The 26,112-nt window shown below is 35.5% G+C and overlaps 1 protein-coding gene across 1 annotated transcript; it reads right to left on the reverse strand.

Moving 5' to 3' along the window:
- Nucleotides 1-24,582: 24,582 nt before the first annotated feature.
- LOC102433579 (eukaryotic translation initiation factor 4E-binding protein 2-like) lies at nucleotides 24,583-25,149 on the reverse strand. Its single transcript, XM_014457380.2, is given in 1 exon segment — nucleotides 24,583-25,149. A coding segment is annotated over 1 exon segment (363 nt). The 5' UTR covers nucleotides 25,105-25,149; the 3' UTR covers nucleotides 24,583-24,741.
- Between the last annotated feature and the right edge of the window lie 963 nt (nucleotides 25,150-26,112).

The raw sequence follows: 26,112 nt of genomic DNA on the forward strand, positions 1-26,112 counted from the left end.
TACAGCAGTGTAGTATTTCATTGTGTAGATGTACCACAGTTTTCTAATCCACTCATCTGCTGATCGGCACTTAGGCTGTTTTCAAATCTTAGCTATGGTAAAAGATGATGCTATGAACATAGGGGTTCATATATCCTTTCTGATTGGTGTTTCTGTTTTCTTGGGATATATTCCTAGAAGTGGAATTACTGGGTCAAATAGAAGTTATATTTTTAATTTTTTGAGGAAACTCCATACTGTTCTCCACAGTGGCTGCACCAGTCTACATTCCCACCAGCAGTGCTAGAGGGTTCCTTTTTCTCCGCATCTCACCAGCACTTGTCATTTGTTGATCTGTTGATGATAGCCATTCGGACAGGTGTGAGATGGTACCTCATTGTTGTTTTGATTTGCATCTCTTGGATGATTAGTGACTTTGAGCATGTTTTTATATGTCCCTTGGCCTTCTGTGTGTCCTCTTTCGAAAAGTGTCTATTTAGGTCCTTTGCCCATTTTTTGATTGGCTTGTTTTTCTTCCTTTTGTTAAGTTGTATGAGTGTCCTGTAAATTTGCAACAGCATGGATGGAACTGAAGAGCATCATGCTAAGCGAAATAAGTCAATCAGAGAAAGATAAATATCACATGATCTCACTTATTTGTGGAATATAATGAACAACATATACTGATGAACAAAAATAGAACCAGAGTCATAGAAGCATCAAACAGACTGTCCAACCTATGAGGGAAGGCAGGGGGTGAGGGGGTAAGAGATCAACCAAAGGACTTGTATGTATGCATATGAGCAAAACCAATGGAGATATGGGAGCAATGAGGACATGTGCTGGGGGGTGGCGGTGGCCAGGGAGTGGTCAATGGGGGGAAAAGGAGACTTATGTAATACTTTAAACAATTAAGAATTTAAATTTATAAAAAGTATATATTGGTGCCCAATTCATATGTTGCAAAGCAGCATTTACCACCTGTATCAGAAGGTATTCAAATTGCCTTCTTACTACTCCATGTCCTAATTGACTGTAAGTCCTATGAGATAAAGAGTCATGTCTGTCTTATCTAATATTTTTACCCCTAGCGCTAGTACATAGTAGAAGTCAATACACGTATACTGACCAAGTGAATGAATGACAAAATGTATAAAAATTAGCACTACTTTAGCTGAAAGACAAAAGAATGGCTGGATTTTGGGGTGTTTCTGGGGATGAAGTGTTGGGGACTCAAAAAGACAGTTTCCTTTCTACTATGCCCTGAAAAAGTTATTTCACCTCCAGGTGATGAGGTAAAAAGGGTGGGGATGACAAGAGTACCTATCTCATAGGGTTTTCATGAATTTAAATTAATTAACATATGAAGGAACTTAGATATAGGCCTGACACTTCCTAAGTGCTTTATTAATGATGTATATTGTAAAAGAAAAAATGCAACAGACCAGCTAAAAAGGCAAGGAAGACTTTATTCAAGATTATTTTAATAGAGGAAAGAAATTATAGCAATAGAAGAGGGAGACTGAACTCAACTTCATTTAAACAAAATAGAAGTGTTTTTAAGTGCTTGGGTGAGCTAGTTAACAGCTAGAGACTATCAGGGGTCAACTGTAATTAGGCCATCTGTGTTTGCTAGTTGGAATTAATTGAGTTAGGCTCCTACCTTCTCACAGGGAGGGGAGACAGAGGCGCTATTTCCAAAGGTTTGCTCTCAGTCTTTGAGGAAGACATTCCTTGGTTGTAGAAGATTTACATCTAAAAGAGACAGAGAAGGAATGTACAATTACAACTTTTCTAAAGTAAATGCTCTAAGAAAAGAGGGGTCAGAAAGAAACCTGTCTAAAGTTTAGTCAAGCTGGCATCCTCCCTTTATAGTTAGCATGGTATTGGAGGTCACAGGCAATGCAACAATTCAAGAAACATAATTAAGAGCAAGCACATTTGAAAGCTGTCTTTATTTATAGAATGTCATGATTGTATACAAAGAAAATCCCAAGAACACAAAAGCAATATACAAAATCAATAGTATTTCTAAGTACTAGCAACAAATCACTGTGAATTGATAATGAGATTATAACATCATTTAAATATTAAATAATTAGGGATATGCTTAACAAAGTATGTATAAGACCTGTATACTGAAACTATACAATATTGCTTACTGAAATTAAAAACCTAAATAAATGGAAAGATACAAAAATAAACAAAGTTTAGTCAAGCTGAGAACTCTTTAAGGCTATCTTGGCTGGTATCAAATTATTTACTATTAATTAAATAGTAGGTGTGACAGTAAACTGACTTTGATATTATTAAAATGTTACTGAATATATATTTCTTACATTTCTATAGTATTTTCTGCACATACCATATAAAATCAACATATTTTTTTTATTAAAATGCCATTTTATGCTGCTAAAGTCTTTGTTAGCTCCATAAAATATACCCTGAAGTCAGAACTGGAGCTAATGAGAAGATAATGAGATATCCCTTCAGACAGTGGCAAAACACAGCAGAAGGATATGAATGTATTAATTAATAGATGATAGATCATACCAAATGCACATCACTGAACTCCAGGCTAGAAATGATAGATTGTTAATCTGCAAACCAAAGAATTGGACAATTATAAAATATAGTATACCTTCTAGGAATGCCATTCACAAATTATTTGAATATTTGAATAGACCTGTCTGAGAAGGTACTAATTACCTTCAACTTGTTGAATGTTAATTATCAATATATACCATTCAATATGTTTCCAATTTTGCTAAAAATGCAATCTATCTCATGTCATAACACAGCGGACGACTATTTAATCTGAGGATAAAATGATACCTGCTGGTTAAACTACCTAATAAAATTTCAACCTTCAATAACAGTTTTTGTGTAGTATTCCTATTTTTTAAAATTTATCTTAATTGAGGTAATATTGATTTATAACATTAAATAGCCTTCATATTTAAGAGAAGCAAACATGATGGAACTAATACACAATGCTCAGCTACAATTGTAGTTAATCCCTGCTAATTGTCTTAATGGCTCCTTAATAGGTCACTAATTACATAAGTGAAAAACAGGAAATCCAAGGCATGACTGAACAGTAACAGACTCCATTCTGGATTAGCTCATCTAAGAAAGAGCATGCAGTTGTGATAGCATCAGTTTATGATGACAGCAAATTTGAACACTATATACCTTGTATGATTTATGCCTTCACTCCTCAATTTAAGGCCCCACTCCTTTACTGCTAATGTGTGCATGACTTCCAAGTCCACAACAACAATTCTAATCCCTTGTTTCCTCTAATGTCTCCCTCTCTCTCCAACCTCATCAATTTAATATACCCAGGAATCTCTAAGATTCTCCTTTTCCTCATTGAACTGAAACCTAGAAGAGACATTTGACATTTTTTGCTAGCTTTTCATCTCACCTTACATTAAGAGCACAAGTCATGCATTCTATATAATGTATTTTAGTCCTCTACCTCCCAGTGCTATATATAATGAGAAAAACAAAACACAAACTCATCTGTCCTTCTCTCTTGTAAGGTGAATCATTACAACTGATGCCAAACAGAAAAATTATATTCAAGGTGCTACCTTTTTAAAACGTTTTTAAGTTCTGCAAAGCAATTTCTAATATGTTCACAGAGAAGTGAAAATAAAGGGGAGACATGCTCCTAATTCAATTTCATTGTATTGTCACTTCATGATTCTCTCCTTTGAAATTGATTCAGTGAAATGTATCCATGTCAAGTTTCTTCTGAAGTAGGCCAAGTAGTCATTTGACATTATGGATCTGGTCCCCAGAAGAGGCCAGTGGATGGGAACCATAAAGTAGAGAGTCATCAGCATTGAATGTTCATCTAAACCATAGAAATGAATGAGATCTCTAAAGGAAGAAGTATAATTAGAAAGGAAACTGTGAATAACAACAACAAAAATGTTAAAGCACATGTACATAATGAAAACTTGAGATGTTATTAGAGTCCTGTTATATGCAGAGATTCATTCAAAAGTAGTACCAGATCTCCGTAGTAATCCTTTCTGCTCTGATGGTTTAGACATAATACATTCTCTTCCTTAATTCCCTAATTACTTTATCTCTAATACCACTCTCCTTTGTGAAGTTTATGTTCAATAATCTCAATCTTGATTACCTCATATGCTCAGAGTAATACCAATAGTCCATATATTGACCTAGAAGGTACCATATGATCTTGTACTCCCTTATTTGTTGTTCCCTTCTCCTTCTTCTCCTTCTCCTTCTCCTTCTCCTTCTCCTTCTCCTTCTCCTTCTCCTTCTCCTTCTCCTCCTTCTCCTCCTCCTCCTCCTTCTCCTTCTCCTTCTCCTTCTCCTTCCCCTTCCCTTTCCCCTTCCCCTTCCCCTTCCCCTTCCCCTTCCCCTTCTCTTTCCCTTAGCTGCACTGGCCTCCTTGCAATTAGTTTCTTGACATTATCAGACACACTCTCATGTTAAAGTTTCTTGACATTATCAGACACACTCTCATGTTAAAGTTTTGCACTGGCTGTTCCCTATTGCCTAAAATGCTCTTCCTCCAGATTTTAACACAACTAACTCTCCTCCTTCAATGGTCACTAATCTAAAATTGCAACTATCCCTATTTTCCTAACCTCCTTTATTTTTTTCATTTCCACATGAGTTTATTAATATATTCCAATTACCAAGATCACAGAATAAGTGTTCTTAATAAGTAATGTTTGGATAAATGAATGAATCAATAGATAAGATTTTATATCTGAATGAATAGATGAATATATGAAGAAACTTTGTGTTCCAAATTCAAGCAACTTATAAGTAGATAAGCCCAAATATATCTCATAGGCCATAACAATGCACTAAATACTGTTTCTAGATAATGTACAACCTACCAAAGTGTAATTATACCAATAAGGTAATTTGGGGCAGACAATCTAAGAAAGAGGTTAAATATTTGCATACCCTGTCTGAATTACTATATATATTAGATATGTATAATAGCCATAGAAAGGAACTTGAAATCTCTGCTCACTAACTCTTACTGCTCCTGATTCAAAGAACTATTTCAGAATCTTAGACTTCATTATCAAAAGTTACTTTCAAAATAAAAACCAGAGTATGCTTATTTGATGTCTGAAGCATGCCATATGGATTTATTAATTCAGCAAGTTATTTATTGAACATCTACCCTAAGCCAGGCAAGGGAATAATACAAGGATGAACAAAGGTTGATATGTCCTTAACTGTTCTCAGTGAGTTGAGGAGTTAATGGGAACAAACTGTTACTACATTTGTTTGAATTATTAAATAAAATAGAATATATTCTAGGTTTGGGGCAGAAAAAAATAATTTCTGTCCTAGAACTTGTTACACTGCCTAAATGGTACTCTGTTCCTCTACCTGTGGCTTAAATTGAAGAAGTAAATAGTCTTTAAGTTATTAAAAATTATTCATTAGTTCAAATAATTACAGGAAATAACAGTAAAACATTCTTAAATCCAAAGACATTCTATACTTGTGTAGGAGAGCTCCTAATTAAGCATTCATGCCCAATATCATATTAAGTGCGCTCAAGAGGTTAGCAATCACCAATTATTTTTTTAAAAGCTGGTTGACCCCTCAAATATTAACAAATTAATAAATTCCTATTTAGAATTTGCATAATATTTAGTACTTTATATAGTATATACAAGGTTTGTAGTCTAATAAAAAACTCATGAATATGATGTACTACTTTCAGCAACCACTAATTTTAATAAACATCATGGTTTTAGCTATTCTCTCTGAGTTTCTAATGGCAAATTATTTTCAATTCAACAAAATGAACTTTTGAACACAATCTAATTTGGAGTTAGAGATTATTTTTATATAATATATTTTAATAGGGTATTACAATCCAAGGTTTAATTAAGGAAAATACAGTGAATAAATGTGTAATGCTTGTTCTCTTTCTATGTTTATACAAAAGTGAAGAATTATCAGTTTTGTTGCCAGGTCAATCCTTTATCTTATCCCATAGATTTAGTCTGGATTTACGTAATGCCACCTTTAGGTGAAAAATGTTTTCTTTGCTGAGATGAAAAGATACAGCACTATAATAAAGACACTATAAAGTTCAATAACTCATTTTGACTTGGAGAGTTTATGACCATCATTCTTATTCTTATGACATTGCCATTGTAAATGATTTGGTAAATTTTATAGTCTTATCCAGGAGGTACCACTAATGTTCTATTAATATGTAATTGCATAGTATACAAGAAAGCAGTCTTCAAATCCTGTAAGGCTTGATTTAAATTAACCAAGTCAAGGGTGAGATAAAAACATGCAATTTAGTCATAAAAACAACAATAAATTACATGTACCTCAGATGAGAACACAAACACTAAATAACTCACGCAAGGCAACCTAATGGGACACTTAATTTCAATGTGCTTACTGAAAAGCTTACTAGCTGGGAATCCCTGTTAAGAAATGGTGTCTCTTACAATAAGTAATTGTAGTTTCAGTTACTTTTAAAATAGAAGTATAGAGACATATATTAAACAAGATTAAATAAAATTTTAGTGTCTGAGAATAAGAATATTTCTGGTCTCAGGTGGGTGCTGTATGGTTCTGCTGAAGTCAGTGCCCTGAGGTGGCCCTCTGTGTCTGTTTTAAACAGTCTCTTCATTGTAATCGACACACTCAGACCAGACAACTACCTCACAAATGGATTTTTTGTGTGTGATAAGAAGTAAAGGAGAAGACTGTGAATATGGGTGGTAGAAACATCAGCATTATTTATTTTAAAGTCCACAAAGTTCATGTCTTCCTATTATTGGCCAATAAGAATATAAAGGACAATATATTTCACTTAGCTTACAAAGATCTTCGGTCATTTATGATCCTGTTAGGTAAAACCACACAAGCGCTTACCAACCTCTTCTGCGTGACTCCTAAGCAGCAAGGTTGTATAAGGAAAATGTCCATTTTGAAATAAGACAGGGCTGGATACTTTTCCGAGGGTCCTAACTGTAGAGGGAAATTACACACATCTCTGAGCTTCATCCTGTTCTGAAAATGGGCATTACACCTACATTGTAGTGCTGCTGTCAGCATCAGAGGAACAATAGATTCTCCCCTGTCTAACAATGCCCACCACATAGCATTAGTAAGAATTAGTTTTCTCTCTTCATAATGACATTAAAAATTTATTGCTAGATTTCCCAGTAGAATTTCAGGGCACCTAGAGACTCTGGCGGCATGTGTTAATTAAAGTGGGAAATCCTTAAATCTGCCTCTGGGAAATCGGTGGGCTGAATTTAACCTTGTCCTTACCTCTAGGAGGCCAGAAACTGTCCAGTAGGAAAGTTCCCAGCACTGGCCTCGAAAGACCTAAACACATTTTTGGTTCAGGCTCTATTCCTCTGCTATATTTTTTGAGATATGGTTTTAGAGTTCTTAGTTATATTATAGCTAGTCTAGGATGGCCAAAAGAAAAGCCCCTACAGATATAAAATATTTGCTTCCCTGAAGTCAAGGCTGTGTTGCAGTGTGTAAGACTACACTTCTGTGAGTCTTTACAAGATATTCTGCATATTTTATCCATGGTTGTTAGAGGGATCTCAATATGCCATAGTAAGTATTTTGGCTGGTAAAAATACGCCAAGATGCCAAGATAGTTGATGTCTCTCCAAGCAATGGGGCTTATTCTAGGTACTGTGCAAACTCCCTCATTGCCTTTGTAGTAGCACAGTACAAGGACCAGAGATAGCCCATGCACCAATGGCAGCAGGGAGATCCAAGGCTTTTAATCTGTAAAAGGGCTATTAATTACTCAACTAAGGTGCAGCAAAGAGCCAACACTGGAAAACTTTTATGTTCCTCAACCACAGAATGCTTTCTATTCCCAAGATTTTTCTAATTTGAGAAGAGTAATCAGTGGTTCTCAACCTTCCTAATGCCACGACCCTTTAATACAGTTTCTCATGTTGTGGTGACCCCCCAACCATAAAATTATTTTTGTTGCTACTTCATAACTGTAATTTTGCTACTGTTATGAATTGTAATGTAAATATCTGATATGCAGGATATATTTTCATTGTTCGCGACGCACAGGTTGAGAACCGCTGGAACTCCTGCTGAGTGTTACCATGGGACTGTTCAGAATAAGTAGGAAAATGTTGCAGAAACCCTGAAATGTTTAGAATCTTTCTTAGCTAGTCTCTCCATGATTGACAGAAAATTTACTTTTCTTTGATATATCAGAGAGTCCTTAATTTATGCATAAAGTTCTCTTTTAAAGAATATGTGGAATCTAATGAACAAAATAAACTGCCAAACAAAATAGATCCAGAGACATTGGAGCATGCAACAGACTGACATATTTCAGAGCTCGGGGGGCAGGGGCAGAGAGGAAGAGATTAACCAAAAAATGCATATGCATAAATTCATAACCCATGGACAGACAATAGTGTGGTGAAAGGTTGGGAAGTGGTTGGGAGAGGGGGGAAGCAGATAAAGGGGTAGAGGGAGTCTGTAATACTTTCAACAATAAAAATAAATTTAAAATTAAAAAAAGAATTTATAAGTGAACTTACTAAGAGCTTAAATAATACATTATAATTCCCTGAAGAGTTTGCTTTATACATGATTTTTATTATACTCTCAGGGTAGTTGCTGTGAATATGAGGAAGATGTTTATAAAATGTTGGAAAGCTAGTTTTGAAGACAGTAACTTACAATATAGACAGAATTCAAATATAAACATTACATAGATAATAAACCTTATGCAATTATTATAAGAACCGGATTTTAATCATTATAGGGTAGATTTTTGAAAAACTATTTTTGTGTTAGACCTAAGATTTATGCAACATAAGAAATCACTGCTACTAATACTCCCATCTCTGAGCCTTCAAAATACATTTAAAAATTCAAATTTATAAAGACAGACCAACAAATCCAAAGCCAGATTAAAAAATGAAAGAAAGATCTCCAAGATGGAGCTCACCTAAGATATCTACTAATATTCTTGCTTCACCCTAATCATTCATTCATTCATTCAACATTTAATGACAAAATACTATGTTCCAGATAGTACCAGAAGAGGCTTTGGATATATAACAGCTAACAAAACAAGCATGATCTCTGCTTTCATGGAATTTAGAATCTATACAACAAAAGTACACAGACATTGAGCAGATTATTAAAGGTCTAGTGAATGTTGAGGGGAAAAATAAAGATCTGTGTAATTATATGACAGAGGAGAAAAATTAGTTTGAAAATTAAAGAAGACTTTATTTCAGAAAATGATATTTAAACTGAAAAAACATGGATGAACTTTGCAATCACCCAAAAAAACAGCACCATTTACCTAAAAACTTGATTACTGAGAGGAAAATATCTCAAATTCAAGATTCTCAATCTCCGGTTCACTAACCCCATCTGACTGCCCCATGCTCTCCAACAGACAAAGCTATATTACCTTGTTCTTAGACAACAAAATGACTTATTGTTATTCACTGGAGTAGCTTCAAACAGAAGATAAATGAACCCACTCCATTTAAAATAGCTGTCTCATTTCAGATCATGGGTAAGATGCTATTAACTCCCTGCCACCATCCCTTCACTTATGTTATTTTCCCATAAAGATGAGATGTAGTCATGGAAATTTCAATGGTGAGCTTTCATGATCACGTAGTTAATTTTTGTCTATGTATATTTTAAATCATTTTTGGCATATTTATAGCTAATGGAGTATTTCTAGAAACTGACTCTTAATATCTTTGAAGTTTTAAGCTTGAAAGATTACTGGTGCTGATAGCACAGTATCAACAACCTGGTTTTTTTATTCTAAAAAAACAGAAGTTCCATAGTGAATGTGTTTCCAAAATTGATGCATTCGGAGATGGTATTAGTAAAACATGCATAATGATACAATACAATTCAATTTAACAGATGTTATTTAGCTGCCAGTATATACACAGCACTATTGCAGGTGTTGTCAGAGATTAAAAAATAAAAATAACCTGAATTTTGCCTGAAAGGATTTGCTTAAGATATTTGGCTTCTATAAGTTACTAATATACTAGTGAATTTTCAACCTCAGGTGTCTTAAATGAGTATGTATTTCTGTACTAATTTTGTAAAGCACCGCATGATCTATTGATTATTTTGTCTTCATTATTTATTTGCTTTTATTTGCTTTGGATTTAATTTGCTCTTTTCCTGTATATTCTGCAGTTGTTGGGTAGAAATACTGAATAAATGTGAATTAAATCAAGTAAGGCAAATATACTGTTATTTTGTATCCCTATTTTTTTTATCTCTTCTCTTGTGAACATTGAAAGTGTTGAAATTTCCAGTTAGAATTAAGAACTTGTCTATTTCCCCTTTTCAGCTGCTTAATGTATTTTGAAGTATTTTCTAGGAGAGTCGTACGTATTTTAGACGGTTAGATCTTCCTGAAAATTGACCACCCATTTTATTATGATGAAATAGACGTTTCATCTTTATTCCTGGTAATATTCATTGTTCTGTCATCTACTTTGTCTAATATTAATAAATCCATGCCAGCTTTAAGTTTAGTAATTCTATGGAATATATTTTCTCCCTTGTTTTTCAGCTATCTGTCTTTACTTGTATTTTGTTTTTGTAGAAAGTAGATAGTTTTTCTTTTTGATCCAATCTGATAATCTATTTTTAATTGGAATGTTCAGACCATTCACATTTAATGTAATTATTGAGATTATTGATTTAAGTCTATCAACTTGGTCTTTGCTTTCTAATGGTCTCCTTTGGTTTGGATTCCTTTTTCCTCTTCCCTGACATATTTAGATTAATTGTGAAGTTTTATGATTCTATTTTATATACACTCTTGGCTTATTAGCTATGACTCTGTGTTATTTATTAGTTTTCCTAGGGTTTAGAATATCTATTTTTAATTATGTTACAGCAATTTATTTATTGTATAAGAAACTTAAATTACACTTTCATATTCCTCTTTTCATCTTTTGTGCCTTTGTTTTGGCATATCTTATCCACCCCAAAATATATTGTTGCTATTTTTGCTTTTTAGCATTTTTGTCCAACTTATTGGAGTAACCTTGGTTAATAAAATTATACAGGTTTCAGGTGTATAATTCTATAATACATAATCAATATATTATATTGTTTGATCATCACCCACTGTCAAGTCTCCTTCCATTATTATTTTTGTTTTAAATGGTCAACTGCCTTTGACCAAAATTAAATGATGAGACAAACATTTTTTAAAGTAATTATCCACATATTTATCACTTTTAATACTTTCAATTGTTGGCTTAGATCTAAAATTGTTTACCTTTTCTCATACATTTTTCCTTGAAAAATCATAATTTTATCTTAATTCTTGAAAAACTAATTTTGCTAGTATAGAATATTGTATTGACAGATTTTCCTTGCCTATCATTCAGCATTCTAAAGTCATCATTCTTTTGTAACTGGCTTTCCATTTCTGTGGAGAAGTCTATGGTAATTATATTTGTATCTGTGTGGAATAATATGGCTCATTTTAAGTTTTTCCATTTTTCATAAGTTTTCAAGACTTGTACTCTTCCTTGTTTTCATCCTGCTTCAGGTTCTTTAAACTGCCTGTATCTATGGACTTCTGATTTTCTCAAATTTGGAATAAATCTCCACCATTATTTTTCAAATTTTTTTCTGTACTTTCTTCTCCTGAGACTGCAATTATTCATATGTTAAAGTGGTTGATATACTGCTACAGATCACAGAGTATTTTTCTTTGTGCTTCAATCTATATAATTGTGTTGCTATTTATTTAAGTTTATTGACATTTTTTTAAAAATTATTTTTTATTGATTTCAGACAGGAAGGGAAAGGTAGAGAGAGATAGCAACATCAATAATGAGATAAAAATCAGTGATCGGCTGTTTCTACATGCCACTTACTAGGATGAATCCCAAAACTCAAACCCTGACTGGGAATCAAACTGTGACCTCCTGGTTCATAGGTCTACACTCAACCACTAAGACAAATGGGCTGGGCCGACATTTTATTCTTATGTAATTTTTACATTTTATCCCTCAGTGTTTAGTTAGCTTGTAAACCAATCCAGTAAAAGTTTTATTTCAGAAAAAAAAATTATTTTTAGATTCTTTTTTATTAATATTTTTCTATTAATATTTTCAAAATAAATTGTGAGCACATTGAACACAATTTATTAGCTCATTTAATGTTTTTGTCTGTTAATTCTATCATGTCTATCATTTCTGTTTCTATTGATTGATTTTCCTTCTCATTAAGGATCACAATTTTCTGCTTCTTCACATATTAACAATTCTTTAATGAATCACAAACATTTATTATTTTTTTTTTACTGAGTATTGGAATTTGTTCTGGCAAGCAATTATGTTATTTATTAATCAGTTCAAACCTTTAAATCTTAATTTTTAGTTTTTAAAAAGTGAATCCTAATAAGCCTTTCCTACAGAGCTATTTTAGCTCCACTACTAAAAGATGATACTTCTGGAATCTCTATTGCATTTCCCATGTTTTCAATGAAATGTCTTCCCTCTGACTCACAGAAACTCAAGCAAATAGCCCTGACTGAGCTCAGGAAATTTTTCACCTTGTAATTATCTAGTAATTGTTCCCTTCTCATAAATTTTTCTCCAGATGCATGGGGTTTCACCGTTTTCATGCAGAGATTGGTACACAGCCCAAAATACAAAAAAAAATCCTGTGCAGATTCTAAAGCTGATTCTAAAGCTCTTTCCCTGTGTACTTCCCTCCTTTCAAGTATTCTGCCCCACAAATTTTAGCCAGCCTTGATATCCTATCCATTCCCTCAACCCAGCTTAGATGCTAGCTTCTCCTTACCAGTCCTTTCCTACGAAGATTGTGGGACTCACCTCATTTGTTTTCTTTTTCTCAGGGATCACAGCCCTATTTTTCTTTGCACCAATTCCTAAAAGCAGATGTTTCTTTTTTTCCCAATTTTCTTGTTGATTTTGGTGGAGGAAAAAAATGTGTACCTTGGCACATGTAGACTTTCTTCTTATGTCATTATTTTAGGATAAAAAAATATTTTATACTTGAATGTAATGATTACAAGTGCTAAAAATATAGAATTTAAAGTCTTCCAAATGATTAGCAAACATAAAAGTAAAAACGTAATATTTCATAACAACATATTCTATATATAATAGAGTGAAAAAGAAAATAAAAATATAAAACAAAGTATAACGATTCAAAAGCAAGAAAAAATGAGTGTATAGAAATAAAAAGCAGGATACAAAAATTCGAAGGTGAATGTTCCTCAATCTGTGTGGTTTGTGTGATGGTGGTGATGGCAATGATCTATGTGAGTCTGAGTGCGCACAGAGCAATAAAGACTAGAAAAAAATACACCAAGTATTAAGCGAAATTATCTAGCTTTAATACAAAGTTATTGAGCACTTGTTTCAAGGCTTTTGATGTTCACAGATTGCTGAGCTGGAAGAGTTTCCAGAGATCATTTTCAGGATTCTATTTGTATTCCCAAGCATCGCTGAATAAAATATAGTGCATTTAACTGGGCTATTAGTTCTATTTTGCTCCTTGGTTGATAAAAATCAACTTAGGCAGTCCTTCACAAACAAAATAAGCACTAATATATGGCAACTAATTTATTGATATATATTGAAAGTTCAATGACTCTTAATTCCTATTATATCTGTATATCTTCCACCATGCACTATCTTGAGTTTTTGCCTGAATTTTTCACTTATGTTCATTTTATAACCCTAACTAATTACAAGTTAGTTGAAGTTAGTATGGTTCATCCCATTGAATTTAATTCTATTTTTATTCTATTTTGATATTTTCGATACTTAGTAAAGCTATGATTTTTAAGCAAGACAGTTTCTCTGGGCTTCAATTTCTTCATCACTATAGCATGCCTCTATTTGTTCTTAAAATCATTTAATTTATATTATTCAATGGCTTGTAAAGGATTTGATACTAAGTCATTAGAATAGCTTCAGGGAAATGGAAAACAAAACAAAACAAAATAAATGTTCTCCATTTTTTTTAAGAAGGCTAGCACAGACCAGATAGAGACATATCTTCCTCTCTCTCTCTTTCTCTCTCTCTCTCTCTCTCTCTCTCTCTCTCAGACACAAAATAATATCAAATTCACTTACATATACAATTTTACATATATTATTAATAAAATATAAACTTGAAAAAGGTAAATATAGCTGATTTTACTGACTATCAGAAAATTATTAAATAAGTGAATATGCATAAAATATTCTTGGATGGAAAGACTTCTAGTATACAGTTGCCAATGCCCATATATATTAATTTATAAATATACTGTAGTGATAAAAATCACAAAACAATACAGGTTAAACTGAAAAAAAATCTCCTTTTAAAATAATTACAAAATTGATATAATCTGCAAAAGAAGAATTTTGTTGTTAAATGTTAAACAGTACTCTAAAGCTAAAACAATTGAAACTTATAATATTGTCACAAGCAATTGATGAACAAAGAGAAAATAGATTATTCAGAGATAATACAAGTATTTTCAATGCATTAAGTAATAGTAAAGTATGATATCAAGTTATTGGGTAATGAAATAAACAAAGTAATAAATGGTTATTTTGTCAAGTAAACATTTGGAAACAAAATTATAAATTACTTCTCTATAAAATGCCAACCAACAAAATTATTTCAGATGAATTAAACAGCTAAAGGAAAACATAAACCTTGAGAGTTCTGGATAAAAATCTTAGATGGTTAATTATATATACTTGGTATAGAAGATGACTCTACGCCTCCAGAAGAAACAATAAGGAAAAAATTGATAGATCAAACTGCATAAAAAATGTAAACTTCTGTACTTAAAAAAAATAATTACCTCTGCCCAGCTGGCATGGCTCATTGGTTGAACCTATGAGCCAGAAGGTCACGGTTCTATACCCACTCAGAGCATATGGCAGGGTTGTGGGCTTGATCCCCAGTGGGGGACATGCAGGAGGCAGCTGATCAATGATTCTCTCTCATCATTGATGTCTCCATCTCTCTCTCCCTCTCCCTTCCTCTCTGAAATCAATAAAAATATATTTAAAAGAAAAAAAATAATCACCTCATAAACAAATTAAAATGACAAGAACACACTGGGAAAAATAACTTATATTTGGCAGAAAACAAATGATAGTTTTACTAAATTGATTTTGCATATCAATAAGAAAACATGAACACCATTAGGAAAACAGATGAAGGATATAACAGCAAGTCACCAAAGAAAAATATAAATGGTTAAGATATATAATAAATATTTAGTCTTTCTAGTAGAAAAAGATACAGAAATTTTGTCAAATTGCCAAATATTAAAAGTACTAGAACTCAATGTTTGAAATTTCATATGTATCTCCATATTTTGTGTTGAAGATGTTAGTTTTATAACCTTATGCATAAAATATGGTGATACACACACACACACACACACACACACACACACACACACACACACATATATATATAATCTTAGGAAAGCTCATATCTTTGTGAAAATTCATTATAAGGCAATGGCTTAGAATTTATTCCAAAGGCAGGGTAGTGGGAACAGTATGTCCAGGTTGCAGGCAATAAGGAGGTGCATTTTGTGCAGAGAATTTACAACAATAATAAAGCTGACAAGAGAACAGTTTGCTTTTATTCTCTCCACGCACAGCCAATTGGAAACAATATCAGTGATTTAAATATGCCTGCCCACTAGGCTGGACTACTACTATCTAACTTTCGTGCTCTACTGTTCTGGGCAATAAGAAAAATGCAAAAATATGTAATGAATAACAATTACCATCCAATTCATTTATAATTAAAAGAAAACACTCTCCTAAATGCCTACTATTATAGGATTAGTAAAATCATGAAACATTTATATTTCACGATCATTAAAAATGATGGTGCTATTCTGTGCTTGTTCATCAATGGTGTATTGTTAAATAAAATTAAATACAGGACACAAATTTTCACTCAATCTGTTTTTAGATGTAGTTATATTAAATATATAATTTTAAATATATTTTGTTGATTTCAGAGAGGAAGGGAGAGGGAGAGATAGAAACATCGATGAAAGAGAATCATTGATTGGCTGTCTCCTGCACACCCCATACTGGGATTGAGCCCACAACCTGGGTATGTGCCCTGACTGGGAATTGAAATGTGACCTTCTGGTTCATAGGTTGACGCTCAACCACTGAGCCAGAACGGCTAGGCATCTATTATATTACGTTCAATAAAAGGTTACTAAATAATAGTTTTAATCACAATATGATTTAAAATTTTTATCATTCTGTAAGAGAGAGATACCAGAAAAGAGAAACAGGATCTATAACACCTGATCCACCCAATGTGCCTGCATGTGGTGTACACACACACGCACACGCACACGCGCACACGCGCACACGCGCACACGCGCACACGCACATACACACGTTTTATTAGTGTAGTTGTCCTCAAACAATTTTGGATTTTAATATCCTAATACCCAGGAATCATTCACATCAATTAAATCAGAATCCCAAGTGGGGGCAGGGAGAGACCAGGCATCAGCATTTTTAAAAGTTCCCTGATGGGTCCAACGTTCAGCTAAATTTAGAACCAACTGATTGCATCCTGGCTGCTCACATGTGGCTCATGGATCTGCATGCTCCAGCACCCACCCCTGGGAGCTAGTAAAAAGGCAGAATATTGGGTCCCATTACAGACCACAATCAGCATTTTATAATAAGATTCTCTGTGTTTTATTAAAGTGCAAGCAACATCTTTGTTTCCGTCTTTCAAATACTTGATTTCACTAGAGGAAATGGCTGTGAGGTTCAAAATAAGTCTAAAAAACATCAAGTCGCTAAAATTCTATCTAAAAACTCAGATTCCTACTCATTTTAAATTCCTTTGTCTAGAAGTGAGTACAAACAATTTTTACTAATCCATAATCAATAAGAAAATAAAGCAACTAAAGGTTCATTGGAAACAGATTTACAAAGTAATGTATTTCCTTGCTTTTGGGAAGAACAAATTGCATCATGATTTTTCTTTCTCTTTTGTCTATGGGAAAAAGAAATTCCAGACTTTGAGTTCAATATTAATTTATTTGTGTTTTTGCAGACATATTAGCCAAGTAACTTCATAAGCTGTACTTTAATAAATTTGCCAGGTCTCTAGAAAAATTAGGTGACATATCTCTTGTCCAGATCAAAAGAACATCTGAGTCATTCTTATTTGGTATTCTAATCCCAGCTGTTGTTTAAGTAACAAACTGCAAATGAGTAAAGTTATTAAAAGAAAAATAAAACCCTGAAGTCTGGGGAGGGGTATTAAAATGAGACAAACTTTTAAATTAAAAAAGCAACTGCCATACAAAGTATTTTGTGTAGGAACTAAATTTACATAATGGAAACTCCAGGCAACCTGAATCAAAGCAAATAACCCAATGCAATAACAACTTTATTAAGATAACATCTATATACATTTAGAAAATAAAGACATTTCCCTCAGCTTTGACATGGTATTCTCCTAGTAGAAACCAGCATTATTATAAACTCTCAGTAACAGAAGAAAATTGGCTGACACACTGATGTTTCTTGTGTTAACATGTTAATGCAAACTCAGTTTCTTAGCAACTATAAATATCACCACTGTTCTATATATGGTGGATGGAAGTTTAAATTGAATTCTGTATCATAAAATTTTATTAGGGCTTCAGAGTCTTTTTAAAAAACTCTCTTTCCTTATTTATTGAATCCTCATCAAAACTCTGTAATTGATTATCTCCATTATAGAGACAGAGAAATAAAACTTGAAGTAATCCTATAGCCTATCTAAGAACACATGTCGGCAAGTGGAAGAGCATAAACTCAAATCTAGATCTTTCATTCCAAATTTCTCCCATATTACAGCTTCTTTTCATGTAATTTAATTCTATCTCTTTCAATATTTTTGCTCATTGTTTTTTGTGATCACACATGCACATACATACATTCATACATACACATATGTGCATACACACACACACACACACACACACACACACATGCACTTTTGAGTAATCCTGGCCAAAATCCAAGTCAGAATTTGTTACATAAGTAGATTCATATAAGTTGCATTTTCAAATTCTAATGCCAGCTGTATATCTACAGGCAAATTAATATGAACATAGGGTCTTTGTTGGTTTCTCCCATTATTCTGAGAGTTAGCATTAAATTCTGCTTCTTCTGCAGATTATTCTCAGTGTGCTTGCCCAAATTAGCAAGGGAATAGTTCTGAAGACAATATTATTGATGGTTCTGCAACATATAGTTAGTTCTTAACTAAATTCTACTTTTTATAGAAAGGTCATGCCAAATCTGTCTATATGTGCCAGAGCACTCCTTATTGTATACCCTGTTTTATTTTTATTGTCTTATTGTAATGTGATTTTTATTTTTTATTTTTTTGTATTGTGTTTTTAAAATTATATAGGGTATTTTTGTGGTACTAACACAACACATAGTAAATTAATATATAAATATCTAGAAGGCAGGTTAGAGTTTGCTTATTTAAACATAAATAGTCACAAAATTTCTTACATCATTTTTCTAGAACTCATTTGGATTTACTTCTTTTTTTAAAAAAATATATTTTATTGATTTTTTTACAGAGCGGAAGGGAGAGGGATAGAGAGTCAGAAACATCGATGAGAGAGAATCATCAATCAACTGCCTCCTACACACCCCCTACTGGGGATGTGCCCGCAACCAGGGTACATGCCCTTGACCGGAATCGAACCTGGGACCCTTGAGTCCGTAGGCCGACTCTCTATCCACTGAGCCAAACTGGTTAGGGCTGTATTTATTTCTTATCCATGCTAGTTCACTTGGTTATCTTTTTTTATATGTTTGTGGTAAGCATGTCCATGTATATCAAGGTGAAAGAAAATTTTCAGGAATTCTAATAAATCATGATGTTAATATTTCCCAAACTATAATTTTACACTTAATGAAATCATGGAAATAAAACCCATGGAGAAAATAATTGGAAATAGACATAAATTAATAATACCAAACACAACAGAAACAATCAATACTCAATTCTAAATAATTTCTATTCTAAGGAATTTATAATGATTTCTCCAATACCATTTTATGTTTTTTCAGCAAGCAGTATAATTCTCATTACAAATAGAGATCCCTTTGGGATATTCTCGTTATTATTAGTTATTCTCTAATCTTTGAAGGCAATTGTACTCATTACAAAATATAGAACTTAAAACTAAGAAAAAAAAATCTTAATTAAAGTACCTACTTACTTAAATATTCAGATATTTTCTCAACATTTATTCTGCAGGTATAGAGGTATCTGATTCAATTCAATAAACTAACATTTTAATCCAATTTATGCTAAATGTTATCTTAGTAAAAATTAAATATTTTCTCGTGTTCATTATTAGAGTTAGAAAATCATATATTAACCAACCACTATTTAAAAGGGAAAACAAGTTATTAAAGTTACTGCCATCACATTTAAGGAAACATGTTAATTATAACATAAAAATTATCATTGTTGCAGTAGTCTCCAAATGTGGCCCCTCAATGAACCATGGCTTCCAGTATTTAGTCCTTTATACACTTAGTTTACCTGAATATGGGCTGACACTGCAACTTGCTTTTGACCTATCAGAGGCAGTATAATTGTTTCTATCTTCAAGGTTAGATCATAAGAAGCCCTATAACAGGTGTGGGCAACCTTTTTGTGAGTGCGTGCCAAAACCAGCAAAATCTCTGACTCAAAATTCTTTTGCGTGCCAACCCTAATTTTTTTAGAACATGTTACACCTACTTGATATCTCTTAAGGTGTACGTATGTGAAGAACCTTAAAGAAATAATATAATTCATTCTAGCGACAAAAACACAGTATATGATGATAAAAAATACATTTATTTTTTAATGTATACATGTTATGTAAAATTATTTATTTATCTAAGATGCACCTACACTGAATTTACCTGAAAAATAAAAAAGGCAATATTTAGAAAAAAATTGTAAATGGAAGATTATAAGAGAGGGTTTCGCGTGCCAGCAAAAGTTACTGGCATGCCATGTTTGGCACACGTGCCAGGGGTTGCCCACCCTGCCCTATAACTTATACCAAAATCTCTTGAAATGTTTCTTTCTCCTAAGAAGCCCTTCTGCCTTAAAGCTACCATGTTGTGAGGAGCCCAAAATAATTACAGTGAGGGAGACAGAGACAGACAGAAAGACAGATGGAGACAGACCAGACATGTGCATAAAGCCTTCTTAAACGTTTCATCCCAGAACATGGCATATATGGAAGAACCCAGGCATGAAATAAGGCTGACAGAACTGAGGCTCCATCAGATATCTGAGCTAGGTGACTCATCTACCTGTCTCTAACCATGGAAACCCCAGTTATACTCAGACAATGAGGAGCAGACATGAGCCATTCTCACTATATTCTGATGGAAATCCTGACCCACAGAACTGGAAGCATAATTGTTATGTAAATGAGCCAGAAGATGGCCTCTGTGTTTTGGTCCCTAAGCCAAAATTGGTTATTTTTTACTGCAGACTGAAACCTCTTAGTTCAAAATCCCTCCACTGTCAAACTTTTAGACATTCAATTGGTTTAAAAATAGCTCAAACAAGCAGATTTTTAGTCATAATAGAGATAGCCTGCTTTGCATACTCCGAGAAACCTCACCCAACGCCTGCCACCAGAGATAAGGTAAATCTACGATTAAAAGACTCCAAGCTTTGACTGTTCTTCAGAGCTTTCTGGCTCAAAGACTTTCTGCTGAACAACATCACCAGGTGCCCTAAACATGTTAACCCTTCAATAGCTTCTGGACAGACTCCTACTCTGAGAGATTTCCCCACGTGCAAACCTGTCAAAGCATAACCCAATCCAGCCAGTATAGGTTCCTGTCACTTCCTGGTCACCGATTCCTACACCAGTGGGGTCCCTTGGCCTGGCCTGCACCCTCTTGCAATCTGAGACCCCTCGGGGGATGTTAGATAGAATGGTATCTTAGTAAAAATTATTATTTTCACTCTATTCCCACAGGCCAGGCTGAGGGACACCACAGTCCTCTAGTATGCATATAAGATCTTTGGTTAATCTCTTCCCACCCTCCCCCAACTCCCCTTTCCTCTGAGATTCATCAATGGCCAATGCACATCATAGCCCACTGGCCAGTGGTCCAGTGGGCCAGTGGGCTGGTTGGCCAGTGGGTTGGTGGGCCGGTTGGACGATTGCTTAGCCTTTTATATATATATACTAGAGGCCTGGTGCACAAAAATTTGTGCACTCGGGGGGAGGGGTTAGGGGTCCCCCAGCCCGGCCTGTGCCCTCTCACAGTCTGGGACCCCTCGGGAGATAACGACCTGCTGGCTTAGGCCTGCTCCCGGGTGGCAGAGGGCAGGCCCAATCCCTAGGTGCAGCCCCTGGTCGGGCTCAGAGCAGGGCCGATTGGGGAGTTGGTGCGCCGCACCCTGTCACACACAGAGCCACAGGGCGATCAGGGGATTGGGGAGCTCCCTCCTATCAGGCACAGAGCAGGGCTGATCAGGGGGTTGGGGCACTGCCCCCTGTCACACACAGAGCCTCAGGGCGATCAGGGGGTTTGGGCACTGCCCCGTGTCCTGCTGATCCCAGTGCCGGGAGGCCTCGCAGCTCTGCTGATCCCGGTGCTGGGAGGCATATTACCCTTTTACTATATAGGATAGAGGCCTGGTGCACGGGTGGGAGCCGGCTGGTTTGCCCTGAAGGGTGTCTTGGATTAGGGTGGGGGACCCCACTGGGGTGCCTGGCCAGGCTGGCTGAGGGGCTGAGGGCTGTTTTCCGGCTGGTGGATCCTGAAGCTCCCAACCACTCCTTTTATTCTTTTGTTTTTTTCTATTCTGGGCCAGCTTTAGCTCTGTGGCCTCGCTGCTGAAAACATTGATACAATGTTGTGGTCCGGCTGGCTGCCAGTTTCTGGGGTTTTGTTTAGCTTCTATATTTGCTACATAGTTTCTTAGAGTTGCAGCTGAGAGGCCGGCAAGTTAGGCGGGGAGTGTTGGAGTCCGCCTTCACTGGAGCAAGCAAGCCTCCCTGTTCGCTTCAGTGCATGGCTGCCAGCTGCCATCTTGGCTGACAGTTAATTTGCATAAGGATATGCTGATTAGCCAATGGGAAGGGTAGCGGTCGTACGCTAATTAGTGATCTCTTTTATTAGTGTAGATAGATGATTAAATTTTATCTCAATCTTCTTAAAAGTATGTGGAATGATAATTTTTTTTTTTACCAAAAAGGATACTGAGTTACCAGAGAAGGGATAGAGTCAAGCCTCAAAACCCTCTCTAACTCTTACCTTCATAAAAAATTTGATTTCTGCATGCTAACTCCTGAAGGAAGATACAGTTGGCTAACTTTCATGTGCAAAGGGGAAATGAAGCTGCATTAAAGTGATGTTTTTGATAAGTTTAACGTATGTAGATATATTTGATTTTTTTGGAAGGGAACAACTGCTTGCCTAAAGTTATTAAACACACTGTACAATGTCAAACATAAGTGAAAATCTAATCATGAACTTGCATGTCTCAGCTGGTATGGCTCCTGTGCCAACGCTAAGAAAACCCAGGAAAACCAGGAGGTCACTATGCCTGATTGATGGGTTCAGTCAAGTCATGAAAAGCAGAAGCCAAAACTATGTAAAACTGAGAGTTGATATACAAAGACAAGACACAGACAAATATTGCAGCCAAGTAAAAATGACCAGTTAAGCTATAATGAAGGGACAGAATGATAGGCAAAAACAATGGCAAGAATTCCTCATAGTATGACAACTAAGAGTATGAATTAAGAAAAATAGAGAAAAGGTAACAAAATGCCAGAAACAAGTTGAAATTTGAGCTATTATAGGAGCAGAAGTAACATGTAAACCTATTTCATAAATTATGAAGCAGCATAAACTTTTATCTATTATTAGGTATTATGTTTGTTTTTTTTCCTTTTTATTGAATTTATTGGAGTGACACTGGTAACAATATTATATAGGTCCCAGGTGCACAATTCTACAACATTTAATCAATTAAATTTCACCATATGTCCCTGCGAGGAAAGGATGATGCTGGTCTTTGTCATCATTGCAAGCCCAGTATCACACATTTAGAAGCCATCACAAAAGTAGGGGTTCAGCATTATTTGTTGAATGATTAAATGAATAAGCGGAACCACCCAGGTAAATACCGTCTCATCATATTAAGGCTCTATAATGTCTTCCTCAAATGCAATATTTCCTTCTCTGTGCTCATAACAAGCTCTGTTTATGTTAGTATCATATTTATCACATTAATGGTTATATAAATTTCTATTTTCCAACATAGATTGTGAGTTCTTTAGAGCCTTGAAGTTAGAAATCATGTATTGATCACTGTTGTATCCTGGGACCTCTTACAGTGCTGGATACATCACACGAACTCAGAAGTGGAAAGATGAACTGTCAGCTTTAAAATTTCAATTGGCCTTGCTTCAAGAACAAACCCATTTGTACACAGGACAGAAAGCCAGGTATTATTGAGGAAAATTGCTTAATCTGCTCTAGGTATTACAGATAATGTCCTGAATCTTCGTAGTTTCATAATAATTTAAAACTTTCTTCTTCTCCTTCTACACCTTCTCCTTCTATTTCTTCTTTTCTTTCTCCTCCTCTTCCTTCTTCGCCTCTTTTTCCTCTTCGTTTTCTCCTTTTTCCTCTCCCTCCTCCTCCTCCTCCACCTCTTCCTTCATTTATAAATATAAGCCACATATTAAGACTTCATTGCCCTTTCAGAATAAACAAAATATATCATGGTAATTTTATATTATTTGGAAAAGGATAGACTTTAAATCCAAAATACATAGGGTTTTAACAATTAAAGTAAAGCATTAGTTTATAAAGCAGGTGATCGAGTTTTAAAGTTCATTATCCAGAAATATGATGAGATGTCCAGTGTGTTTCTCTCCACATCCTGCATGGTTCAGGGTTCGGGTCTGGAAGAGGAGCCGCACACAAATGAAAGAGAAACGACACAAGATAATTTGGAAATATTGGGGGACCAGGCGGGCAAGTCCAACTCAAGGAGAGGGACTTCCACCGATGCTCAGGCTGCTCCAACCTTTGATTTGATCTGGGGTAGCCCTAAGGTAAGGAGGTTTCAATGACACACAGATTAGCTCATCAGCAGACAATTTCCAGAAATAGGCAGAATATCTAATCAACAATAATCAACAAGGATTTACATGAGTATCTAAAGAATTAAGTGAATTAAGGTGGGGATGATGCTTCAGCTATCATTATCTAGATTAACTGGGTGGTACCAAGATTAACTGGGTGGTGCACAGCTCCGACCTTTGCTAGGGCTTCGAAGGTCACTAGCTTTGGGGGGTCTCTACTCTTCTCTGCTAGTGAAGATGATAGGTGGTCTCTGACATCTCCCCCTTCTTTTTCCCTTAAAAATTCTTGTATCTGTAGACCAGAAATATAAGAACAAGTCCCAATTTCTATGTCCAACAGTTCCTTTTTTTTTTTTTTCAGATGAAGCTCATCTTTGCATCATTTGGCACCCAAAGGAAGAGGAGGGGGCACTGCAATGGGGACTGCTGATACTGCCTCTTCTGTGTTTTCATTGTTGATCCTATTGGCCAAATCAGGTACACACGCAGGTATCACTGTTGCTGCTATTCTTCTGATCCTTGCAGGACAGTTAGATGTCCATCTCAAACTGAGCACCATCCCCAACTGCATGCTTTCTGTTATGATTGTTCAGGTTGTTCAAATTGTTTACTTCTACTTTGGAGTCCTCGATTAAGGTGCCAGGGCTGGTGACTCCTGGGATATTGGGCAGATGGCAGGGTGGGGTCTGAGCCATGGGAGAATTTCGACGATCCAACAGAAACTTTCGATCATAAATGATTCAGGTTCCTCCCGGTGTGGTGGAGAAGAGCGTCCCCCCGGGCATGGTGCAATAGTCATGAGGTAGCTGCGTGGCGTCTCTGATGGGCATGGTGCAGGTGGGGATGGCAGGGCTCTGGCTGGGCTGGTGGCCGCTGCCAGGGGACGAGGACATGGCTCTGGGCGCAGGATCTCGGGCTTTGTGCGGCAGGAGGGCAGGCAGGCGAGCAGCAGCAGCAGCGGGGGCGGCGGGGCTGGGTGTGCTCCGCTCCCTCCTCTCAGGCTTCCTCTCCTTCCCTAGTCCACTCAGCTCCTGCCGCCGCCCTCTCAGCTGCCACCGCCACCTGGTTCTCCGCCAGCAGCCTCAGCAGCAGGAGCAGCTGCAGCAGCGGCTACGACCAATGTCCAACAGTTCTGAGACTAAGTTTCAATGTCGGACAGTTCATGTGTATATGCCAGCAATACATGCTGGTTCTGGATGGTGGACAAATGGTGGAAAAGCAAGTCTGACCCTCTCTGGTTTGGTCCTGGGCAAAATGCAGCGATGCACACCTGGTGACTGCTAGCATGGCCAGACGTCTTCACCATCTCCATCTCTGAACTATCTCTTTCCTGTCATGGTGGCTGGAGCAATCTGGTCAGTTTCTCTCTGGGATTTGTTGTTGCAGGAATCCACATTGTCTTGCAGCTATTCTTTGAAAATATACAAACATATTCTCGACCAAAGGTTAATTTGCCCAAATGATTTTCCTTTGGCTTATTTTGACATTATGTGTGTTTTCCTGGGTGTCTTGCCATTAGCATTATAAATGAAAAATTTTATCTAAATGTAATTTAGTTACAGGATCTGTTTCCTTACATGGCATTTTTCCACTATATTTTTCCACTATCCCCACTTTTTTTATTTTATTATTAGGAGGATATTTGGAAATTTTATAATGCAGTCTAGATAACTTTAAATGCTATTTTTTTGCACAAAAATATGACTGCTTTAGTTCATTGCATGTTAAGCAATTTTACCACAAAATGAAAATGTTGGTTAGTACTTCTTGAATAATTACTTATTTCAAATTATCCAAATTTAATTAATTTGAAAACTTGACTACTATTTTACTGTCAAATTTAATACTCTAAAACAATCTTAATTTACATTGTAAATATTAATGGAAAGGATTATTTTGCA

The sequence above is a fragment of the Myotis lucifugus genome, unplaced genomic scaffold (assembly GCF_000147115.1).
Source record: "Myotis lucifugus unplaced genomic scaffold, Myoluc2.0 scaffold_74, whole genome shotgun sequence".
Taxonomy (NCBI): Eukaryota; Metazoa; Chordata; class Mammalia; order Chiroptera; family Vespertilionidae; genus Myotis; species Myotis lucifugus.